Source organism: Rhea americana, unplaced genomic scaffold, assembly GCF_003343005.1.
Source record: "Rhea americana isolate MKP2758 unplaced genomic scaffold, rheAme1 scaffold_568, whole genome shotgun sequence".
Taxonomy (NCBI): Eukaryota; Metazoa; Chordata; class Aves; order Rheiformes; family Rheidae; genus Rhea; species Rhea americana.
Window position 1 is genome coordinate 30,437 of NW_028186721.1, and position 16,269 is coordinate 46,705.

At 56.1% G+C, this 16,269-nt stretch overlaps 1 protein-coding gene across 1 annotated transcript; it reads left to right on the forward strand.

Annotated features, from left to right (window-relative positions):
• The first annotated feature begins 2,513 nt into the window (after nt 1-2,513).
• Nucleotides 2,514-16,269, forward strand: FKBP1A (FKBP prolyl isomerase 1A). Its single transcript, XM_085319013.1, has 5 exons — nt 2,514-2,628; nt 2,702-2,749; nt 13,581-13,693; nt 14,480-14,632; nt 15,189-16,269. The coding sequence occupies exons 1-4, from the start codon at nt 2,592-2,594 to the stop codon at nt 14,606-14,608; spliced, it is 327 nt and encodes a 108-aa protein (XP_085175139.1). The 5' UTR covers nt 2,514-2,591; the 3' UTR covers nt 14,609-14,632; nt 15,189-16,269.

Here is a 16,269-nt window from a genome sequence, read left to right on the forward strand (position 1 = left end):
GAAAGCTTCCCAGCCTCCTCACATCTCTCCTGGCAATGGTGAGGGGGCAGCGGGGGGAAGATAGGAGAAATAAGCYGGCTTGTTGCTGGTAGCACTGAGCTGTGTTCAGCCCTGTGCAGAGGAAAAGAGTGAGGCTGGTTATTTTTAGGGCTAGAGCTGTGTCTGACCGTTGGTTGACCTTGCAGCACTCCAGTCTGGTGCACATTGGCAGGATCTGAGCAAATTACTCCCCAGTTGTGCACTAACTTAATTTGAACCCTTCAGTCTTGTGATGCCACTTTAAGAAGAATGGGGAAGATCATGTGTCAGASTATCTGCAGGATCATCACATCAATCGAGATTCGGAGTGATTTCTCAGCAGCACGGAGGGCTTCCCTTTTTTGCTGAGGCGTAAAGGATGTTCCTTAGGAGTGCCTGACTAAGGCTGTGGTCGGGTGCTGCAACACACTGCCCTCTGCCACTGTGCATTGCTTTCAGCCTTGCTTCCTGTGGATTTATGAACGAACAAGTACCTTTGAACACTGAGGAAACACTCTGAKAGCTCGGAGTTTTAAGTCCTACAGAAGACATGAATTATGTTCAGAGGCATGCGCTCTTTGGGACAGAGGGGTGGACTTCCTCTGGAGCTTCTACTCTGCCGCACGTGCTGTGAACGGGCCATAGACCACTCTAGAGTGGGACCTGTCCCACTGCAGAGCAGGGAAACACTTCTGGTGTTTGTGGTGTCTTCTAGCCCTGCTATTACCCACGATGGTACTTCTGTATATCAAAAAAAGTCCTGTATATTTCTTACACTATTAAATCTGAATATTCACACTTTTTCCTCTTGGCATTTATTTTGAAGTTCTACTAGCAAATGATCCACAAAGTAGGAAGAAATGTCTGTAGAATTTGTTTGTTCTGAGGCTGTTTTACTTTCTCCAGGGTTGAGACACTGAAATCTGACCTGAGACCTTTTGTGGTTCTGGACCAGCTGGACCCTGAGCAGTGAGGGGAGATCAAACCTGGCTGAGTTTCTCTCTTCTGTTAGAGTATTAGTTTTGCCAGAGGCTTGTCATTGGTGTGGCGCTGCTTGCTGGTAAGATGAGCAGGTTCTAGTAGGGATTAAAAAAAATGAAAAAACAAACAAACAACAACAAAAAAAAACTCCAAAACTGCCATCCCCCAGGGTGAGAGCTCTGAGGAGGTTAAAGTGCCTGATGAGCGCTCCTGGGCTTGTGTGACATAGGTTCTAGTATGYATATAAATAGAGTGGTATTCTTCTCTTCCAGCTCCCTGTTTATTGCTGGCTGTTGTGGGGAAGGCAGACTCAATTCCTTCATGAGGATACTATTAATCAGAAGGGATGAGAGTATGCCTGTTTTCTCCCCTGCCTTTTTTTTTTTTTTTTTTTTGACTCTGGGATGACACTCTGGGGACACGGGTCTGTTTGAGGAAAAACAAGTACTACAGGCAGGCAGAAACTATGCCTTGCAGGTTTAATGTAAAAAAATAATGCTAAAGTAGTAAAGGAGGGGGGAAAACGGTATTTCAGTATTTAAAAGATGCAAGCAAAGAACAGGTGCAATTAAATCTTGCTTTATCCCSTTATCTGTTATTTTAAGTCTCCTCTTTTGTCCCATTTTAATGCACTTGCTGAAAATACTGGCTTTTTATTAGTCTCTTGGCTGTCCTTGGAACTTCTCTATTCCCGTGTGGACACTCAAATTCATCTACTTCAAGYAAGAAAATAGGACACTTTGATGCAAAAATTCTGTGCCTGGAAAGATCTTTTGGAGTTAAAAATAATAGAAAAGAGAAAGGTAGCTGCTCRTGTTCCAGAAAGAAAGTCCTTTTGAACGCTGAATTGTTCAAATCTGCATCTCTTCTGGGATTGCAACTTCCAAGAAACCTGCCCTGGTAAATTGTGGCAGGCATTGACCCTTCACCAGCTTGGTGAGAAGCAGTAACAGGAGCAGAGCTAACAGCGATCTCTGAGACAACACCTCCTCKGCTTGCAGTCCGCAGTCATCGCACGTGCCTGGGGCTTTCAGTTGAGGCAGGGCCGATTGCTGGGAACCGTGAAGACGATCAGAAAGCAAAGCGGCGGGCGAGCCGCGCTTGGCCTGGCCGCGGGGTCCGGGGCGAGCCCCCTCCGGGCCTGCCCGGCCCCGGGGCTCCACAAACGGCACTGCTGGSGCAAGGCCGTGGCTCGCTTCAGCCCGCGGTGGCTGAACGGGAAAAAGCCCCTTGGTTTTGGCCAGGCGGAGGCGGCAGCAGGCGAAGGCCCGAGGAGGAGAGGTGGGGACAGGCCGAGCGGGTCCCCTCCGGACCGCCGCGCTCCCGCCGCTCGCGCCCGGTACGGCGCACGGGCCGCCCCCGCCGGGTCTCCACGGCAACCGAGCGGTGCCAAGATGGCGGGCAGGAAGGAGGAGGAGGGAGCGGAGGGAAGATGGCGGCGGCCGGAGCCGAGGGCGGGGCGCGTCTAGGCGGCGCGGCGGGCGGGCTCTATGGCGGGGCCGAGGCTGCGCACACGTGGCCCCTCCTCCGTCGGCTGCGGGCGCTGCGGGAGCGCGAGCGGCACCGGGAGCGGCGGCGGCGGCGGCGGCGGCATGGGCGTGCATGTGGAGACCATCGCCCCCGGCGACGGTGAGGGCGGCCCCGGCGGGCCCCCGCGGCGGGCCCCGGGGCCGCCCCGCTGACGCTGTGTGTCTCCCCGCAGGGCGGACGTTCCCCAAGCGCGGCCAGACCTGCGTGGTGCACTACACGGGTGAGCGGCGCGGCCGCGGCGGGTGTCTAGGTGCCCCCGTGGGGCCTGGCCTGTGGGAGCGGGGTCTGGGTGTCCCGGGGGGGGGCTGGGGGCTGTCCCCGTGGGGCTCTGGGGGGGTCTAGGTGGTCCTGTGGGGCCTGGCCCGTGGGGGAAGGGGCTGGGTGTCTCCAGGAGTCTTGGGGCTGTCCCCGTGGGGCTCTGTAGGGGGGTCTAGGTGCCCCTGTGGGGCCTGGCCGGTGGGAGGGTGGCTGGGTGTCCCTATGGGGCTGGGGGCTGTCCCCGTGGGACTCTAGGGGTCTAGGTGTCTCTAGGGGGTTGTCCCATGTGGCTCTTTGGGGGGGGGGTTCTAGGTGCCGCTATGGGGCCTGGCCCGTGGGAGGGTGGCTGGGTGTCCCCGTGGGGCTCTGGGAGGGTCTAGGGGTCGGGGGGCTGTCCTGTGCAGCTCTTGGGGGGGGGGGGGAGGTGCCCCTGTGGGGCCTGGCCTGGGGGGGGGTCTGGGGCAGGCTCTCTGGGGCTCTGGGTGTCCCTGTGGGGCTGGAGATTTGCTCTGGGGGGTGTTTTGGTGTTCCTGAGGGAGCTGGATGTCTTTGTGGGCCTGAGGGGCTGTTTTTTTCTGGGCCCCAGGGGGGTGGCTGGGTGCCCCTATGGGGCTCTAAGGAGCCTGGGTGTCCCTGTGGGGCTGGGGGCTGGTTCTGTGGGACTCTGGGAGGTCTCTGGGGGGCCAAGGCATTCCTGTGGGTATGGGGAGGGCTGTCCTTGGGGGGCTCTGGAACAAGGTCTGGCTGGTCCCTGAGGGGCTTCCCTTGGTGGGGGGGAGGTCCTGGCCATCCCCACAGTGTTCTGGAGCTGCCTGTCTGTTCCTCTGGGCTTCCCAGGAAGGGGGTGCCCRTCTGTCCCCATGGGGCATGGCTTGTGGTGGGGGTTTCCCAGCCGCCCCATGGGACACGGCCTACAGGGAAGAGGTGCTCAGTTGGCCCTGTTGGACCAGTTTTCTACRTTGCCCCCTTGGTAGTGGAGCGGGAGGGCTGGTGGTCCTCTTCTCCTATCTGCATCCAGCCCACTTCTCCAGGGAGGGCCGGGAAATGTCCCGGGACTGCGCTCCGGGAGCAGTGGGCTGCCCTGTGCAGCACTCGCTGGCGGCCGGGCCTGCTCCCGCCTGCAGCAGCCACACCAGGGCTGAGCGTAGCGTGCTTGGGACGTGGCCAGGCTCACACCTTGCAGGGGTCTCGTGGGCCCCGGGCAGGGGAGTTCAGGCCAGTGAAGAGCAGGTCCCTTGGCAGGGACCCCAGGGCCTGCAGCATTGTGAGAGATGGAGCTGAGATCCTGCGCGCTCGGTGCTCTGATGGGATGTCAGCTTCTGCCTGACTAGCGATGAATGAGCACGTGCGGGAGGGACTGGGGCTTGCAGCACCCACGTTMAGAGCTGAGTCTCTCCTGCCTGCATCCACGCACAGCTCGGGAAGAGGTTTCTGTAGTGGTAGAGCTGCAGTCCCATCCCTGCGTCCCCTCTCCCAAGTGTCACCCCTGGTGCTGTAGCCTCTTCCCACCCACGGAGTGTTTTCCAGGCTAGGCTCAGCCTGTCTGCAGGGGCAGCCCTGGTAGGGTGTGATGCTGCTGTGCTCCACGCTTGCTGGGTCTGCCTGCTCTAGCGGGACGCCGAGAGGCGCTCGGCTCAGTGTGGCTAACGCAAGGCACTGTTTAAGGTTCGCACATGGTGTTTCAACGCAGGGCTGCTCTGGCAGCGAGAGTAGGTTACGTTATATGCATTATATTCTAGCAGCTTTCTCAGAGCCTCAGTGGCAAATAAACCATTGTTGTTGTGACCCTGAAAAATCATTCAGGGCCCAGAGGGACTTGTCCGGGGGGTCTGGTCTCTCCGTCGACTGCCATTTGAACAGCTTCAGCGCAGCGTGTTGGTTGCTGCGCTCTTGGATAAAAATGAGTCAACCCATTTGTGGTTGTCTCTCTTAATAACTAATTCTAAGTCATTTGCTTCCYACCTCTGGTGCTTTCTGCCCTCTCCGTCCTCCCAGCTGTGGGTAGTCTGGGAGGAATGGTGTGGTCTTCTGGAGAAAGTGGTCAAAGGTGTCCATCTCCCGTCTCCTCGCCAGAGAAGGGCACCCTGATAGCTCTGCCATTAAGATACAGAAAGAGGGGTGGGAGTGCTAGGCTGGCCCTTGAAGCCGGCTCCCGTAGGGCCGTCTGATGGCTCACCGTCCAGTCCATCTGCTTCTCCTCCTCCTCCCCTCTGTCCTTTTAATTCTGCTGTCCGGAGGGAGAGGAAGYGCTCGGTCTCTCCCCCGGCCGCCCCTTCTGCCGACAGCCCCGTTTCCTCTGCCGAGGGAAGAACAAAGGGACGGCTGGCAGGCAGTCAAGTGGCTCGCCGGGGGCCAGCCCTACCGCCTGCCAGCCCTCGGAGCTCCGCGGCAGCCTCTCCTCTCCGGGCCCTGCCGCTCGCCTGCGGCGGCTTTGCCGGAGCTCTCCTGCTGGGATCTCTCCCTTGCCACCTGTGCAGGTAGAGCTGCTGGGTCTGAGCTGCTGAGCRTCGCAGGTGCTGCCTCCCTGTCCCAGCCATGCTTCCAGTTTCGGGCCGCTCTAGACGTAGGAGCCGGTGGCTGGACAAAATGCTGTCAGCAACTCATCTCCTGCAGGCCCTCCATCCTAGCAGCAGCGAGTGGAAGCACTTGTCAGTTTTTGGTTTGTTTTTAACTCCTGAGTTTGTGTGTTTCTTTAGCCTTTATTCCCTTAGTGCCCTCGGCAGAGAGGTGTCTGACCCGTCAGCCTCAGCAGGGAGTGGAAATCACAAGCCTCTGCAATGCCCGCAGGCCTTGATACTCCACTTTCACTGCTGATGCGTTCCTTGCACGTAGAGCAGCGCTAACCAAGGTGTACCCTGATGAGGGGAGGAGGGAATTTCATTCTAAATAAATGTTAGAAGCATTTGATTCTCTAGCCCTGTGGCTTTTTKTGGTGTTGACTGACTCTGGAACAGTATAAGTGATGGCAGTAAATGTGTAGTGCATTAGGTGCTATTCTCAGAGGCTCCTCCAAGAGCACCAATGTGAGATCAATCCTCTGACTGCATTTTACTTCCATGCAAAAAGCTTCCGGTGCGGGTACTGGAGATATTCAGCCTGGAGCTTGGGTGCATTTAGTGTGGTGTTCTCTAATGGGCATACAGCAATTCAGCTCTTATTGAACTCCATTGAGTTATAGATTTGCCATGACTCAATTAAAAAATATTTTCTCTACTTTGAAAAAATCTGGTGACCTGAGGGAGAAGGATTATTGGGAACCAGATTGCTTGGCAGTCCTGGCTGCTGCAGTTCAASACTGGACTGAGAAATGCAGGATCTCTTGCGAGAACTGGGCTGGAGAGAATGAGGCAGTTCTGTTTGGTGAGGTGTGAGCAAACTGCAGCATCTGTTGTTCTCTCGTGTTGGCTTTCGTTTCAGTGCATCTGTTTCCCAAACACGGTGCACCAAGTAAAGCGGGTATTACGTTTCCCAACAGGCCGTGGAAGAGGTGCGTCTGGTATAGCTACTGTTCGTAAGCCTGTGTAAAAATCTCAGCTCTGTGGGACCCGAGGCATTACTGTGCATGCAGCTCAGAGGAACGGTGAAGGGGTGGGCTTTTGTCTCCGACGGGGTTTACGTCCACTTGCTTAATTTAGAGACGTYGGCTAAGTCAATTTTCAAAAGTGCTGGATCTCCGTCCCTTCCCAGCCCAAAGCCTGCGTTTCCCAGCCCAGAGCAGTGCCTCTTCCCCCACCAGCTCGGTGGGGATGTGATAGCAGCAAGAGCGGCTGTTTCATCCCAAGCAYCCACTCCCTGAGCGAAGCGGTCAGCCGGCTCCCACGTGGGAGYGTGAGGAGGCTGCGCTCGGGGAGATGATGCTTACTGCGGATGCTCGGAGGAGGAGGTCAGGAGCAGGGCATCCTTCTGGCCATCAGCTCGGGAGGCACTGGTCGCTCTCACTGCGATTGCACCTGCAGAGGTGGAGACACATGGGGATTTGGGGGAATTAGACCTTTTCACCTCCTGTCAGTCACAGGTCAGGCTCTATTTTTTCTCTTAAAAAAATAAAATAAAGCCTTGGTAGCATACCCAGACCGTGAACTCTCAAGGGTGGTAGGGATTTGGGAGGTCATTAATCCATTCCTTGTCCCCAGGCGGGATCAGCTGCCATGAGCCCTAGACAGATCAGTGCTCTTAATGGGAAATAGTGTCTGCAGCCTGAGGGAGGGAATAGCAGGAGCGGAGGGAGCACTGTTGGAGAGCTAATGCATTGGGGCTTTCAAAAAAGTCTTTGATGTGAAATCTGTTGCAAAGGCTGTTAAGGAAACTAAATCAAGGATGAAGTGCTCTTGCGTATTCAGAACTGTTAGGAGTAAATGGAGTGAGATTGGATTGTTGTTTTGGAGCACTGAAGTAGGTTAATTGTGGGGAACGTGAGGATTGGGGTCTAGCAACCCTGATCTTGGTTGCAAAGAGGTTGGGTCAGTGGGAAGAGAAAGTTGCTGTGCTTGAATCTGGCTTCTGGGCTGCAGAGGAAGTGGTAGGAGACTTTGCAAAGTTGGATGGTTTCATTAGCTGACTGGAGCGTTCCCACGGAGCCCCAGAGCATTGCCACGGCTGCAGGTGGGCTGGGGCGGGGAATTCCTGCTTCCCGGTGCCGGGCGGGAAGTGGTAGGTGAAGAAAGCTGGAGGCAAGTGTAAGCTGCTGCCTGCTGGGAGGGAACAGTTTTTCTGAGTGCGTGGGGGACAGGGGGAAGCATCGCGGTGTCTGCGGATTGCTGGGGAAACCCCTGGCCGCACAGTGTCACTCCTGCAGAGGAAATGGGGAGCCCRTGAGCGTGCTGGGGAGAGCCGGGGCTGGCGCGTGGCTGATGCGGGTCGGTGAAACGACCTTGCCCGAGTGGCAGAGTGGCACCCTTCTCGTATGCCTGGCACACGGGGTTGGGCTAAAGGCAGGATAGAAATGCTGGGAGGGACACTAGAGAAAGATGGCTTTCCCAGGCTAGATCAGCGAAGAGGGAGCAGCGATCCCCTCCCAGTACCCTTGTGTTGGTGTGCAGGCTGAATGCGGCCCGAGCTGCAAGGTCGATCAAGCACAGCCTCTCTTCCTGCTGTCTGAACAGCACCTAGAACAGGGGTTCTCTCTGTTGCTTCTAGACGCTGCCACTTTGGTACAACAACAGCAGACTGTCTGCGGTCGCAAGACGTTTCCTACCGGGGTGCGTGACTGCAGAACGGTCGGTTATGGGAGCTTAGCGCCTTCTCCTAAAGCATCCGTTCCCAAGCTGAGCTCTGGCATCCTCTCTGTGGCAAGGCCATAGCGAATGGTCGGCACAACCCTGCTCCAGGTCCAGCTGTACAAACCTGGTGGGATGGTGGTCAGAGTGGGCTGGGTTATGGGAAACAGTTGTGAGCTGCTCGCTGGCGCAGGGAGCTTGGACCCTGTGATCTAAAGCATCTGGCAGAGGTTGCTGAGAGAGGCAGGATGTAATCTCAGCTGTGCAGCCCAGTCCTTACGCAGGGGGTTGGAGCACATCCTGGTCACTCCCAGTGTAGCCAGGAGTATCCCAGGGCCTGAAATGGGAAAGTTTTCCCATCGCTCAGTCCAGCTGCAGCTGAGATGTCTGCCTCCCAGCGCTCTGTTTTGTCTCTGCCTCTCCTTGGGAAGCTGGGCCTGTGCAGAAGCCTCTTCGTCTCATTCTGCTGCCTCCTGTGCGGTGACCRTGCTGAAAAAGGCATCTTGAGCAAAAGAGGGTGGAGAGAGAAGCGGATGGGAGTCCAAATTCCTGTTGGCAAAACCTGAAGCTGCTAATTTATCTAGAGGGCAAGGGGCTTAGAGGCTGCCTCTGTGCATGCCCGCTCCAGCGCCTGCTCTCCAAGGGGGAGCTTCAGCCAAGTTGCACATTGCAGCTGGCATCTCRCGGATGCAGCCTGCCAAGTGTGGCAGAGACCTGGCAGTGCTGCGCTGTCTGCCCGTCCTGAGCTGCAGCCAAGCGCTGTCGAGATGGGGCTGTTCTCCGGAGTCCCTGCTTCATCCCGTGTTATGTGCCCCTGGCTGCCAATACACCTCCTGCTTCTAGCATTACACTAGCTAACACAGCCCTGGCTGCAAAGCTCTGCCCTCTGCCTTGGCTTTGGTTTCTCTCGGACCCCTTAGTGTCTGCATCTTCCAGCCCAGACCTCCAGGGAAGTCACGTCTTGAACCTAGAAGTCTTGAYGTGGCCCCAATCCGCCCCTCTCCCCTGGCTCTTGCCTTTTGCCTGGTGCTGCGCCCGGGTGCGGGGGAGGCGGGTGCGCGCAGGAGCTGCTGGCAGCGGCGCTGGCTGCGCGGTGGGAGCCGTGGTGGCTTTGAACTGCGCTGCTTCATCTCTGGTAACCCACCTCCGCTGACCTGCGGGCTGCTCTGCAGGGCTTTCCTCCTCGCAGGGGTGCTCCGCAAGGTGGGAGCACTGCCGYAGGGACAGTGCAGCAGGGGAGGCCTTGCCCCTGCTGGCAGCTTTAACAAGCTGGGATGCGCTGTGGGCTGGCTGCTGCTCTTGGCCTCTGGTTATTTGCAGTGTCTGGGGCTCTGGCAGGGCAACAGTATTTGCCAGAGGATGCTTTGCCTTAGTAATAGTTTTAAGATCTCATTATTTCCTTGCTTAGGGATGGCAGGGGTGATGAAATGGTTGCTTACACTTGTCCAAAGCTCGAGAAGTCTCCCAGGAGCCTCGCAGGCAGAGGAAGTGCAAAAGACAAGGATGCTGTCTCCAAAGGGTTGGAGCCTCTTGTTTCACCTCTGGTGTTTTGGTGTCTGCAGCTTTTCCGTGTGGTGGAAGGAGCACAAAGTCCTATGGACCTGCACCGGGGAGCAGGGTTGAGTTCCTGTGCGTGACTCCCGTGTCCTCTTGGGCTGTGCCGTGGTGATTGATCCCCCCCTTGGGCTGGTGTAACCAGCTTAGTCCATGTTAATCCCCCTCGCCTGTGGCTGGGGTGCTGCCGGCTCCAAAACGCTTCCCGAGGCCGGATTTGGAAAGCTAAGCTCTTTGCAGGGGGGTGGCTGGGGAAGGCGAGCAGGCACGTCAGCGTCTGTGCAGGGCCTGGCACAAGAAGACTGTTCCTGCGTGAGGTCTGCAGCAACTCCCGCGGCGCTAATGATGCCTTTATGTTTCTCTGGCCTTCGTGTTTCTGATCGTTAGACGAGTTGCACTTTTGCGGGAARTGGATGCCCCGAGGGCGTCCCACACGTAAGCGCTTGCTGTGGCAAGCAGAAAAGTTGTTTGCTGGCGTGTGKTCTCTGGGGTTTCGGCTGTGGAGCCTCGCTGTCCAAGTGTGGAGGGAGTAAGGGGAGAGAAAAGTCTCTTGATTCCATGTGCACTTTGGAGGGTGAAAGCACCCGCTCCCTAGTGCTGGTCCTGGCCCATGTGGACCGTGCAACGTTCAGTCCTGTAGCAAGAGCTGCAGGAGGCAGAGATRAGGAGCAGTGAAGCTGCAAGAGTGTGCTGTACCGGGTAGTCATGATCCAAACGAGACTGCAGAGAGGGATATTCGACCAGCGGCTCTTCCTTTGAAGGTGTGAGTCACCCGCGAGCCCCGCTGCGGCAGAGTGACCGTGCTCAGATGAGCAGGAGGGGGAGCATTTCTGTGGGCACTCAGAAAGAAGGAAGGAAGGAACAAGATGACTCCTTCAGCCTTCTGCAGCTGCCCAAGTTCATTGCAACACCTGAAGGTGCAGAGCTGAGTTCAGGGTCAACATGTCCCGCAACAGAGCGGCACTGCCTGCTCCAGCAGGCCTGGCCTTCCTCGTGGCCCTGCCGCCAGCCTCCCTGCTGGCWGTGGGATGGAGGCCAGCACGGCTGCAGCGCGGCACAGTGCCGGGCTGGGGCAGGAGCAGGCTCGGCGTTGAGAGGTTTATCCTGGAAGGAGGAAACGAGCAAACTCTGGGTTTATTATTCCAAAGTCCAGGGCTGTGGAGTGGCTGGCTGAGCTGAGCTGGTCCTGATGGTCAGAGCTAGGGGCCCTGGAAGGGAACCTTTTCAGGAATGGGTTTGTCTTCTATGAATTTAAATGCTTAATTCGACCCCTCACTCCCCAAAAGAAACAGGAACGTGGCCTCCTTCCTGTGAGTGAACAAGCCTGCAGCATGCTGGTGTCACGATTCCCCTGGGCCTGGGGACTGCTCTGCGCCGGCCCTTCACAGCGAGCCCGGCTCGGTGAGCACGCCGGGCTTCTCTGCCTTCATGCCCGTGCYGCTGCCTGCCAAGAGCTGGGCGTGCTTGGGGACCTAGAGACGGAGCAAGGCTGTGACCCTCGCAGCTTTCCGTGGGCTGTTGCCATTTGACAATAATTGTGATGCTTTTTGATGTGCTCCAAAGCCTCCTGTGGTGTGTCGTGAAATAATGGTCCCTGCGCGGCTGCACGCTCCATCCTGCTGCTAAGCCCAAACAGCTCCGAGGAAGGAATTGGCTTGTGCAGACGCTGGCGTGGGAAATAATCGCTGTGTGGGCGCTGCTTGGTGTGTGCAGCCCCGCAGTTCCCTTGTCTTCTAGAAATCAGAGCCCACGGAGCCTGATGGAGCCTCTGGGAGGGGGCGGTTCAGCTGGGCTCTGCCGAGGGGGACCGAGCGGCCAGGTCTGCCTCTTTGCAAGGCAGTGTCCGAGTCTCCTCCCTGTCCCCGAAGGAWACTGGCTGTGGAACTGAGGGGAGCCCAGGTCCTCTTTGCTGCAACACGATGTTAAATTGGAGCAGGCCTGCTGGGGCTGGTGGCTAGCAGGTGCACTGGGAACGTGCACAGCAACGAGTCCACGCTGATGAGCTGCTCCAGCTGCAAGTCCTGCCCCGGCTGGGCTAGGAGCAGGCAGCTGGCACCCTCCTCCTCTGGATGGTCATGCAGGCCAGAGGTTTCAACGCTCACTGCCCCTGCGAAGGGGGTGAGTTTCTTCCATCCCCTTCTTTCTTTCATCCCCTCCTCTCCCAGCAGTCTGCCCATGTCGGGTACCCTTTCCCTAACCTCACTTCCTATCAGTTTGTGGCCCAGACGTTCTGGCTGTTGTTATAACGAGCCTGGACTGAGATGTAATGTCCTGTCCTCTGCAGATGATGCCTTTTCTCTTGCACATGGGCAGTGACTCACGATGTGCCCTGGTTAAGGGAAATCGCTTTGGCTTGTGTACTGCTGAACGAGGCAAGGGGTTTGTTTTTTTCAAGACTAGAACAGTTTCCATCCGGGAAAGCAGGTTCTTGGGTTTCTTTGGGAAGTGGRGAAGTGGGAAGCATTTGCAGTAGAGTTGATTGTTGCTCTCATGAATTTCAACCCGTTCGGTGTTGTTAACTGGTCACTGCCTCTCTGATGCCACAAGCACTGGCTCTTTCTTTTTACGGTCATAGTTGCTGCAGAAGAGATGTGTCTGTGTTCCTCTGTCTAGGCAGGAAGATGGGGCACTTATGGTAGCAGATGAATCCTGTAACCCTAGAGGTCAGTTTGCAGGCTTCTGTGTAATACTTGCGCTGGGATAGCAAGGCAGTGCCCTCTAAGCATCTTGCACACACTGCAGCCGGAGTCCCTGTGGCTTGGGGTCACAGGCCCTCGGCTCAGATTCCCATTCCTTAATGCCTAGAGCGACGCTCGTGCGTGTGCCTGCCCTGTCCTTGAGCCTGGGAAGCCAATACACTGGCAGTGTTAATGCCCCAGATGCAACGCGTGCTTCCGCTAGGCTCTTCCCCAGGCTGCTCACGTGCACCTTGGGCTCTGTTCCTAGCGTGGCTGTTATTTGTCCTGTAGCCAAGTTCTCCTTGTGGAGTTGCTGCTCCTATAAGGCAGCTCTGGCTCTGAGATTCCCCAAGAAGGTCACACAGGGAGCAAGGGAGGGACTGTGGAGAGGGGAGGAAATTCCTCCTTTGCTTGTGTTGGGGAGTTATATTTAGCCTTGCGGATATCAGCCTTGTTCAGCCCTMGTTATGAGACAAGTGCCGTGGAACGAGAACTGCCTTGGGCATGTGTGTGTCCAGCAATTGGCAYTGCCTCTCCCAGTGATTCCTGGGTATGAGTGTGATTTGGCTTGTGACCAGCGGGGCTGTGGCTGCTCGTGGGAAGGGCTGGAAGCCCAGACTGGGGCCAGGCAGTGCCTCCCTGCCCTGCTGTAGCAGCCCTGACTTTTTTTCTTTCCCCTCTCCCCTGTGTATGTGTGAGGATGAAAACCCGGAAACCTGCCTGTGGCTCATTTCCTGCCTGGCAGGCAGCGAGCACGCATGTTTCCGAGCGGGAGGCGGTGTTTCCTGGTGCTCACAGCCTGGCAAGTGGGATGGGATCATTCCTGGGAAGCACCAGGCCTGAACCTGCTGCTGGAAACACTGCAGGCTCCGTGCGAAATGACTCATGTTGGAGCTTTGAGATGGGGAAGATGTCCCTTGTCCATCTGCTGCYCTCTTCTATCCTTGGTCCTATGCTACCTGAGGTCTTCTCTTTGGATCAAAATGGCAAGCAGGAACAGTCCTTCCCTGTCTGAGGGCTGCTCCTCTCTGGCTGGAGAGGCCCCTGACCTGGTCTCTGCAGTTTCTCCCCTGCTGATACACCCTGGGAGATGCTGGTGGGGTGGGTTTCTCCCCCAGGTCCAGCTTGTGCAGCTGTTTCCCCAGGAGGGAGTAATCTGCACCTGAGAAATCTGACTCATGGCCATGTGAGCCCTGCTGGAGGGTGACTGTCACGCGTTTAGATCGGTTCAGTTGCCAGGTCACAACCTGTTTCACGTGGGTGTTGGGCTTAGCCTGGGGCTGGCTGAGTGGCTCTGTGCGTGTGTGTTACGAATTGCATCCCTACCTCGCCTTTCTTTCCTCAGGTATGCTGGAGGATGGGAAGAAGTTTGACTCTTCTCGTGACAGGAACAAGCCGTTCAAGTTTGTGATGGGCAAGCAGGAGGTGATCCGCGGCTGGGAGGAAGGAGTCGCCCAGGTGCCTGGTGCTTCTGTGTGTCTGCCTCCCTTGCAGGGGCTGCTCAGAGCTGTGTGGCTCAGGATCTGCAGTGTGGGCAGAAATCACAATGTGCACAGCTCTTTCTCTTTTTTTTTCTGTGTGTTTTCCACCCCTCCACCCCCTCTGTGTTTGGAGGTGTGGGTGAGAATATCACCTTCTGCATTGCCACCTGCCAGCTGGCAGGAATGGAGCAGGTCTGGGCCCCAGGAACACCTACAGCACGTCGGTGACTCAGCGGTGACATTTCTATACTGAGTCAGCGCTGAGTGAACACCACGAGGAGTGCTCAGAGCCTCCCGCTCCGAGAGAAGATGGCTCCTGGGGCTGCAAGCCCACGCAGAGGAAGGGCTGGTTTGCATGGCGTGGGTTCAGTCCCAGCATGCGTGACTGCAGTCAACTCCGTGCACTATCGGAAACGTGAGGCTTGTTCCGTGCAGTGCCCACGTTGTAGCACAAGGAGGCCAGTGTCTTTAGGGAATGGCCTGGCAATCCCTTCCTGTTCTATGAAAAAACCCGTGAGAAGGACGTCTCTAGCCSTGCTCCCTCTGCTGAATGCCTGCTCCCTTTCCAGCCAGTGCTGCCTYCTTCTCGCTTCTCATGTTCTTCCTATTCCTCTTCTGTCCTCTTGTGCGTTTGTGCAGCCCGGTCCTTGCACTTACCCACTGTAGGGAACGGAAGGGGACAGATCTACGTCCCTCCTGCTTTCTCTCGCTTGGTGTCTGTGCACATCTCCTGACATGTCTCTGTTTCTCTCCCTGCTCCCAGATGAGTGTTGGTCAGAGGGCGAAGATGACTATCTCCCCAGATTATGCCTATGGCTCTACTGGTCACCCAGGGATCATCCCACCAAATGCCACTCTAATTTTTGACGTGGAGCTCATGAAATTGGAATGACCTACCCCAACCCCCTGTCCTTGGGTAAGATGGGAGAAGCAGCTGATGGGGCCAAGGGAACRCTTCTTAAGGCCCCTCTGCTTGGCCTCAGGCCAGCGTGGGGAGGCGAGATGGAGATAATGGTGGTTGGGATGCATGAGAAGGATGGGGCAGGTTTCTAGCTGCGGAGAGAAGGGCTGTTGTTCTCAGGACACTGGTGATTTGGGGAACGTTGTGGTGATAGGAGCAGAGTGCCCTGCCTGGCAGGCTCTTGCCACAGAGGCTTCGCAGTGCTGGCTGGACCTGTGTCAGGACCACAGAACGATGTTGGAAGGGACCTCAAGTCTCCTGCACTGTGTCCTTCCACAGCAGGGCCGGGCTGCCCACTCCCCCTCATGATGGCCCTGATGCTTCTCTTGCCTGGCTGACGGCCCATTCCCCCTCCATAATTGGGGCTTGAGTTCTGCTTTGAGGGCACCATGCGGTTTCTAATGAAACTGTGTCATGAACAYGCTTCCTCCTTGGCTGTAGCTTTCTCCTGAAGGCTGTCGGGTTCTCTGCCAGCRGCTTCGTTACGGTGCCTCTCTTCTCTCCCAAACAGGTTTGGCACATGGAGGAATCCAAAATCTCAGCTTCAAGAAGAATGCACATGACTTTGTACGGAGCTTTTCCTGATATTCCACTACACTCATTGTATAACCTTACACCTTGATTGAATGCCTTTGGTCACTAAGCTTTGCGTCTGACTCTTCCTCCTTGTATCGTGTTTTTATGTCTTTTTAAACTATACGCCGTAAACCTCAACTCTTTTTGGGTCAAGTTCTTATTTTTGTTCCAGGTATAGACTACGTTTTACCAGTAGTACACAGATGGCCTGACCTTAGATAGGAGTCGTTTGAACAAAAGGAAACCCGTTAGTTAGTTGTTTTGGTGCCGATCTCTATGGTGCATTAAAACCATAAATTGCTGCTGCTGCAAAAGCCATAGCAGAGTGAGGCTGTCGAGGTTGAATGGATGTGGAGAGCAAAGTAGCGCTAGGATTGTGTGTTAGTTACCCTGCCTGGAACCGGGGCAACGAGGAAGCAGTTTGTCCTTTCCTTGCTTTCTGGGGAGAGGACAGCATCACTGCCTGCACAGTGTTTTTACTCCTGGGAAGCTGGGGCTGCTGTACCCTTCCTTCCTCTCCCAGCTGTTGACTTYTCCATCTCACGGTGGACCTTCCACCTACCTGCCTTTGGATTTATGGAGATCATTTTCTCTTTAGCCATCGGAGCTCCGCAACTACTTAGAAATTCAACTCKCATTGAGCTTTCTTTAAAAAGGAAAACGAGGCAAAAGGAAGGTGCTGGCTACAGGGGAGGTGGCAGGGCTGGTGGGGAGTCAACTCAGAAGAAAATGCCTCCCTTCTAATCTCTCCCCCCTTGAAAGGAAACATCAGATCCCAGTTGTCCCCAGTGTGAACATACCTGACCGTTCCCTCCTGACACCTGATGCTGGTCATCGCTGCTTATCTGGTCTCACTCGATGCATAGCTTCCCCCTGCTGCTGTCCTATCTGCCCCCTCCTTCCGCCCTGCGTAGTGATTTGGTAAGAGAAATTGCCGCCGTTCACGTCCTTCTCCACCGCATAAAGGTATCAAGTTTTATTATTGCAATAAAAATGCTTTATGCTGGCTTTTCTCA